The sequence below is a fragment of the Octodon degus genome, unplaced genomic scaffold, assembly GCF_000260255.1.
Source record: "Octodon degus isolate 3935 unplaced genomic scaffold, OctDeg1.0 scaffold00048, whole genome shotgun sequence".
Lineage (NCBI taxonomy): Eukaryota > Metazoa > Chordata > Mammalia > Rodentia > Octodontidae > Octodon > Octodon degus.
The window spans coordinates 9,028,805-9,036,532 of NW_004524624.1; the positions used below are offsets into that span (position 1 = coordinate 9,028,805).

General features: G+C 51.3%; 1 protein-coding gene and 1 pseudogene across 1 annotated transcript in view; both read left to right on the forward strand.

Annotated features, from left to right (window-relative positions):
* Window positions 1-447, forward strand: part of C2cd4d (C2 calcium dependent domain containing 4D) — a 2,465-nt gene extending 2,018 nt beyond the window's left edge. Inside the window, exon 2 of the mRNA XM_004632478.2 lies at window positions 7-447. Within this exon, the coding sequence (XP_004632535.1) occupies window positions 7-231 (225 nt within the window). The 3' untranslated portion in view covers window positions 232-447. The remainder of the gene's footprint in view (window positions 1-6) is intronic.
* A 1,885-nt stretch (window positions 448-2,332) lies between these two features.
* LOC101566281 lies at window positions 2,333-2,897 on the forward strand (annotated as a pseudogene).
* The last annotated feature ends 4,831 nt before the right edge of the window (window positions 2,898-7,728 follow it).

Consider the following 7,728-nt stretch of genomic DNA (forward strand, 5'->3'; position numbering starts at 1 on the left):
GTCAAGTGCAGCGCCAACCCCATCTTCAACCAGGACTTCTTCTTCGAAGGGCTGGGCCCGCCCGACTTGGCCGCCCGCAGCCTGAGGGCCAAGGTGCTGGACAGGGGCGCGGGGCTGCGCAGGGACGTGCTGCTGGGGGAATGCGAGACGCCCCTCATTGCCCTGCTGCCACCGTTGAGTGTAGGGCTGAGCCCAGGGTCCTTCCTTGCACCCACGCATCTCAGCCTGTAGCTCAAGACAACTTGCTCCGGAGGTCACCGCTCTCCCCGCAGTTCTCTTTCTCTCCAGCCATCTGTCGTCTGCTGTGTGTGTGTTTGCTAATAAAATGCCGATCTCGCCCCTTGTTGGCACCCTACACTGGCGTTTGCAGCCTTTGCGTTCCTTCTGGACAGGCCACACACCGGACAAAAACACTCGTTCTGGTTGTCTGGGTTGTGGGTTGGAATAGATGTGCTTCTCTGATGGAGGAGCATTAGAATAACCAGCTATCAAAAACCGTGTAAGAGTGTGCTACACATACCATGGCCTGGTCTCTGTCCCCACGTGATGTTACTCCCAGAGGCCAGGGCTGGGTAGGTGTAGGTTCATCTGGGTTCATCCATCAGGACCCTACACCTCCAGGGCATCCTTTAGCCACAGAGTCATCCCTGCAAGAGCTTGGTAACAGGGGCCAACACAAGCCACACCCCCTGATAGGTCCCTGGGGCTGCACAGGGAATATTAGCCCTCTCTTTCCTTGTGACCTCTTTCACTTACATCTGTCCACAAATGAAAATTTGGGGTCTTGGATGTGAATCAGGACAGTCAGACTAGCAGTGCCCATTAACCACCCAGCCTCTTCTCTCCTCTCCCACACCTGTGCTGCCCGTGGAGGCCATTTGGAGCCAAAACCAGACATCCTTTGAGTACCTGATGACTTAGATAGTTGTCCCAGGGATGGAGAGCTGAGAAAAAAGAGTGCCCAAAAAAGGCTTCCCTAACCAGGAGGAGGAGGGAGTGGAACATAAATAAACAAATGTAGGTCAAATTATGTTTACCTCCTACCTGGAGAGCCCTGACGTCAGCCATGACCTTCTGCTTTCTACCTGCACTTTCCCAGGAACTGGTTCCTTTTGGCTTGGGCCAGGCACAGAGGAGGGAGGGAGGGAGCACTTCCTCCCTCAACCTTGGGTCCTTTATTCCCTTCCTCTGGTGCCAGCTGGGGCTGGGGAGATGGCTCAGTAGAATAAGTGCTTCCCTGGCAAGCACAAGGGCCTGAGTTCAATCCCCGGTTCCACAAAAAAAAAAAAAAAAAAAAAGCATTAGGCATTACATGGCCTCTGGTGCCAGCTGTGCCCCAGGGCTAAGCCTGCTGGGTCCCAGTAAAACCTCAGCACCTCAGCATCTTAGCACATGCACCTCTAAACAAAATGCACACACGCGTGCGCACACACATGCACGCGCGCACACATGCACACACGCACACACTCCCTTCTTGTGGATCCTGCATTCCTTCTCCCTTCCCTGGTTAGGTACCTACCCCTGAGCTCCAGGCCAGGGAGACTTTGCCCCAGATGTCCACTAGGTGGTAGCATTGACCAAACAAACTACCATAAACCTCACAGCTACACAGAGACTCCTTGGGCAAGAACTGCTGGACTTGTCAGGGCATTTGTTCCTCCCTGCAACTCTCCTAAGGATGCAGATACTACTGTTAGCCAATGTGACCAATGTGACCTTGGGCCTAACAAAGAGTTGAATCTGAACCCAGAGAGTCTGGCTTGAGTCTGAACTCCTAATCACCTCTAATATCCACAACTGCCAACTGCTGCCTCTCCCTTCTCCACCAGGTAACTCTGAAAGGGTCTTCATTCCTCAACATGACGTTTCTCCAGTCATTTCACGGCTGGCAGATTGGCCGCGTACGTGTGAATTCTGGGAACTGCCCCGATGAGTCTAGCTCTATGCCTAACCCTGTACTTTATTTCTACTTCAGTCCCAAATCCTCCCACAACAACTTTTAGTGAGGAAGTAGGCTTCTGAGGGTTTAGAAAGCAACTTCATATTCCATCACAGATGCTTAGGGAGGTTCTGTGAGGCGTTGGCAAACAAAACAAACAAACGGGTCGGACAGGCTACAAAATGAACAAGTACAAATGTAAACGTGTTAGGGGCCCGCCAGTTAGCTCAGTTGTTTAAGCGCCTGCGCTCATGCAAACACAGTCAGGCTCAGGGTAGCACAGTCGGATCCCCAGGGCAGCCTGAGCCAGCCCCCATTTAAGGGGCTGGGTTGGGGCGTGTTTACTTGTCTGAGGGGACTGAGGGGCTACGTAGGGGCGGAATAGAACTGACCATGGCAACAGAAGAAGAGGAGGACGGGGGCCCCGAAGGGCCAAACCGCGAGCGGGGCAGGGCGGGCGAGACCTTCGAATGTAATATATGTTTGGAGACTGCTTGGGAAGCGGTGGTCAGTGTCTATGGCCACCTGTACTGTTGGCCCTGTCTGCATCAGTGGCTGGAGACCTGGCCAGATCGGCAAGAGTGCCAAGGGTGCAAAGCCGGCATCAGCAAAGACAAGGTGGTCCCGCTCTATGGGTGAGGGAGCTAGAAGCCCAGGATCCCAGACTGAAGACTCCACCCCGACCTCAGGGCCAGGGACCAGCTCCAGAGAGCAGAAGGGGCTTCCAGGCATTTGGGGATCCCGGGGGGCTTCCTCTTCTCATTTGGTGTTGGTGCTTTCCCCTTTGGCTTTTCCCCACTGTCTTCAATACCCATGAGCCTTTCTGCAGGGGCCCAGGTGTGGATCTGGGACAGGGTCACCCAGCCTCCAGCTGGCAGGATTCCCTCTTCCTGTTTCTCGCCACATTCTTCTTTTTCTGGCTGCTCAGTATTTGAGCTGTGTCTCCTTCCTGCCCACCTCCAGCCAGAGGAGAATCAGTACTGGGGGTCTCTGCTGACCCTTCCTTACTTCTGGGCCCCCCAGCCCCAGCCCCTCCTTTTTGTTGGCCAAGGTTTACCCTGGCCACTCCCCAGGAGGGCATGGGAGGAGTGACAGCCATGCAAGGATAAGAGAGCCCCGTGCTCTGAACTAACTGCTGCCGGAGACCACCGGCTGGGCTAGGCCAGACAGAAGGGCCTGCTTGTCCTCGCCTACGCTTTGCTTTCCCTCAGATTTCTTGATTTGATGTTGAAAGGTGGGCAAGGTTCCCTCTAACTCCCCTTCCTCCTCTTCTTGTTGGCTTAATTTAATTTTTCTCTTCCCTGTATCTAATATGGGCTGTGATTCTAAGTGTTCACTCCTCCCACTACCTCCTTTATGACAAATTCAATAAGAAAGGTGAAATGTGAAGAAAAAAAAAAAAATTAAGGGTCTAGCCAAAAAGCTCAGGGGATTAAAGTGCCTGCAAGCAGGCACAGGGCCTGAGGGTTTCCGGGCCTGCAGCACCAGCCCGCCCCCGGGGCGCCCTGAGGCTGCAATAGAGACTGGGTATGTAATCCCAGCTCTTGGGAGGCTGTAAACAGGCGGATCACTATGAGTAGGATCTAGTAGTGAGCCAGGGAAATGGCTCAGTAGAATAAGCACTTCCCTGTCAAGCGCAAGGGCCTGAGTTCAGCCCCAGTTCTGGAAAAAAAAAAAAAAAAAGGATCTAGTAGGGAGACCCATACAAAAAATAAATAAACAGCTTTTCTACCAAGATGGTGCCGAAGGCAAAGAAGGAAGCCCCTGCCCCTCCCAAAGCTGAAGCCAAAGCAAAAGCTTTGAAGGCCAAAAAGGCCATGCTGAAAGGCATCCACAGCCACAAAAAGAAGAAGATGCGAACGTCACCCACCTTCCGCCGTCCCAAGACGCTCCGGCTCCGGAGGCAGCCCAAATACCCTCGGAAGAGCGCCCCCAGGAGAAACAAGCCTGACCACTATGCCATCATCAAGTTCCCCCTGACCACAGAGTCCGCCATGAAGAAGATTGAGGACAACAACACACTCGTGTTCATTGTGGATGTCAAAGCCAATAAGCACCAAATCAAACAGGCTGTAAAGAAGCTTTATGACATCGATGTTGCCAAGGTCAATACCCTAATCAGGCCTGATGGAGAGAAGAAGGCATATGTTCGACTGGCTCCTGATTATGATGCATTGGATGTTGCCAACAAAATTGGGATCATCTAAACTGAGTCCAGCTGGCTAATTCTAAATATATACTTTTTTCTCAGTAAAAATAAATAAATAAATAAATATAAACATGTTGGTAGAAAAAATTAAAGCTGGAAAGAACAGAAAAGAGGGGATCAGATAGAGAAAGGAAAGATTGTAGGAATAGGAAAAAAGGGAGGAGAAAATAAAACTTTTTAAAAAAAGTTTGAGACAGGGTTTCTCTATGTACTTCAGGCTGGCCTTAAACTTATCATGTAGCCCAGGCTGGCCTTGAATTTAGTGATTCTCCTGCCTCAGCCTTCAAATTATAGGCATTACAGGCATGCACCACCACACCGGGATAAAACTCTATTTTAACCACAGTACTTTGTACTGTACCAGGTCCTGTACTTTACCCTGAGCTTTATCTCTGTCTTCACAACCACTCAGTAAAGTATGATTATTCCCATCTCACAAGGAGAAAATAGGCCAGAGAGGTTAAATAAACTTGCCTGGGGATCAGCCTTGGCTGCAGGAAAGGTTTCTCCCTGGGACTGTACCCAAACACCCAGCCCCACCCTTCCAAGCCTCAGAGGAGGTTGGAAGAAGCTCACAGGCATTCACAGCCCTTGAGGTCAGGAGAGCGCACAAAGTTCATCTCGCTGGCTACTAGTCACAAGGGCAGGTCCTCAAGACTCTTCCTAGGTATAAACTGCTCAGGCGCTAAAGCACTCCTACCGACACCAGTCAGGACAGTTGTCATTGCCCTTTTTAATAAAGTGGCCATATTAGCAGCTTTGGGGTAGCTTGCCCACTGGAGTTGCCTCACTTTTTCTTTTTCTTTCTTTCTTTTTTTTTTTTTTTTTTTTTTGTATCAGGAATCGAACTCAGGACCTAGAGCTTGCCAGGCAGATACTGTGCTACTGAGCTACATCCTCAGCCCTGGAGTCTCCTTCTGGAAGTGGTTTCTAGGTTCTTTCTGTCCTGAACAAAGAATTGGTCAAGACAAGCACAGATGGTACCAAAGTTTTGTGGGCTGGGGAAATAGCTCAGTAGAATAAGGGCTTGCCTGGCAAGTTCAAGGTCATGAGTTCAATTCCCCAGTACCACCAAAAAAAAAAAAAAAAAAAAAGTTTTGTTAAAGAAGGAAAATAAGAATATTCTAAAGTGTGAGGGAAGGCCACATGTAAGAGCAAACACTGTGGCAAAAACTCAATGTGGCCTGTCCTTTTTGTGTCACCCACTCGTCCAGCTGATGTCAGGTCAAGGCCATCCAATGGAAAATCTGCTCTGAGAAGCCTGCATGCAGGGCTTGGAGAAATGGTGTGCACATGTGCCCTGGGATTTTGCGATTAACAGGTCACACCTACTTCCCCAGCCAGCTTTGCCACGCCCTACTCTGTCTCAGTCACGGAGGGCTGTGATTTGCCTCAGGGACCACAGCTAATACACTGAAGACCAAGCGGTCTTCCTTGTCTTTCTGTTCCAAAATTAGAGCTCCCACTCTCCACTCCTCTTTACTGTCTCTAAGTCCATGTGGACTTAGATGCTGAGAGATACAAGCAGGGTCACCAAGGAAGGTTCAAGGCCAGGAGCTAGGGTCAAACTCCACCCACAATGACCTTTGTGATTGGAATGGGCAGGGCTGGAGGCATGAAGTTCCAAGGCTACATATGTTTATAGAGTATTCCTTATTGCTTTTGGTCAAGCACTGGAGTCTTCATGAGGCCCTAAAAACCAAAGAATGGTGGTCCCTAGTCAATGCATTAAGCTCTGGAAGAAATGCCCTCCATGCCTGGGCAGGCTGCCCATGCCCCACATAGCTTCCATCTTTGCCCCCAGGCCCTGCCTGGCAGAGCAGGCTTGTATAGAGAGCCTTCAGTGGCTTCTGTGGTTTATGGGGTGGGGAGGAAGGGAAAGAAAAATTGGTGACTGCTCCCCAGTTTCAAGCCGCCACCACCACCACCTCATCCCACCCCTTCAGGCTGTTTGCCCCTTGCTTTGAGATTCTCCTGGCTGATAAGGGCACTGGGCTTGTGGAGGGTGAAATGATTCTTTGATCCCTATCAGCGTCTTCCTTGCATAAGAATGTATTTGATGAGGAAATAACTACAGCCTGCTTTGAGAAGACTGATCCCTTCAGAAAGAAGCTGTGTGGGGCTGGGGAGATGGCTCAGTAGAATAAGCACTTCCCTGGCAAGCGCAAGGGCCTGAGTTCAATCCCTGGTTGGGGGGGGGGGGGGGGGGGGAAGAGGCTGTGATTGCAACAAGAGAGAGAAGGTTCAGGAACAGAGGGAACTCCCCACCCCCCACACCCCCAAGAAGGACCCAGCCAGCCGGACATGCTTAGGGCAGAGAAGGGGCTCAGGCAAGCCTCCAGTCACTTTCCTTGACACTGCACAGAATAGGTCTATGGCACAAGTGGGAGAGGCAGCTTCACCTTCTGGGGGGGATGGGGTGCAAGGAATGTGGACAGCCCATCTGCAAGCTTTCTAATATAATCTGAAGGGTTTGCGGGGGAGGTAGCAAGGAACCTGGGAAATCCAGAGTCACTTGGGAAGAGAATGAAGGATTTTTTATTTATTTATTTATTTTTTTTTGGTGGCTCAGGCTGCCTGAAGAGTGGGTCTGGTAAGGCAGGTGGAGCTAGGGATCGAACTGGGGTATCCTGTGCCTCACTGTGTTTGCATGAGTAGGCACTCAAACAACTGAGCTAACCAACAGCAGGACCCTGGAAGAGAATGAAAATGAACCTGGGTATTATGGTGCATGCCTGTAATTCCAGCTGTGAGAGGCTGAGGCAGGAGGATCGTCAGTTAGTTCAAGGCCAGCCTGAGGTACATAGCCAAATTAAAAGAGAGAGAGAAAATAAAATTTTTAAAGGGCTGGGTATAGCTCAGTGTGAAAGCCTAGTACTAGGAGGAAAGAGAGACTAAGAGAGGGCATTGAGGGAAGAGATGGAAAGGCCCAGAAAACAAGAGCCATAGAGGGGTGGGCATCAACAGGAGCACAACTCAGCATGAGGGGGGCAGAAAGATCCCCCGCCCTGCCCTGCCCTGCCGGCTCTCCATGCCCCTCTCCTGCTGTCAGCCAGAAGACACCAGATGCCATGGCACCCAGAGAGCTGGCCTCACACTCCAAAGCTGCCTAAAGGCAGAGCCCTCAAACAGACTGTTCTTGAGCTCAGTGTAGAGCAGTGGCGCCGCCTTCCGCCTCAACCAGTCCCTAAGAAGCACAGGGATAAAAAAAAAAAAAAAAGCAGCAGCAGCAGCAGCACAGGGATAACCAGAGCCTTGGAGGCCAAGGCTCAGTACAAGGAGGTCCTCACAAACTTCCCTCCCTCTTCCTCATTCTCCTGCCCTTGCCAGTCACGCTAGGAGCTGGAAAGTCCTTTTCCTTCTCTAACTTTTGTCCCTCAAACTGCAGCCCCTAGGAGACTGGGAGCTCTTTGGGCACAGAGATGTCCACCATAGCAAATGTGCAGCACCAGGACGGTGAGACAGCCGGCCTGCCTTCTCCACGCCAGGTGCCACGTGCACCAGGTGGGGGGGAGTGGGCGAGTCACGAGGCGGTGGCGTGGTTGGCTCCTGTTCTGCTGTTTACCAGCTGGGAGAAAGA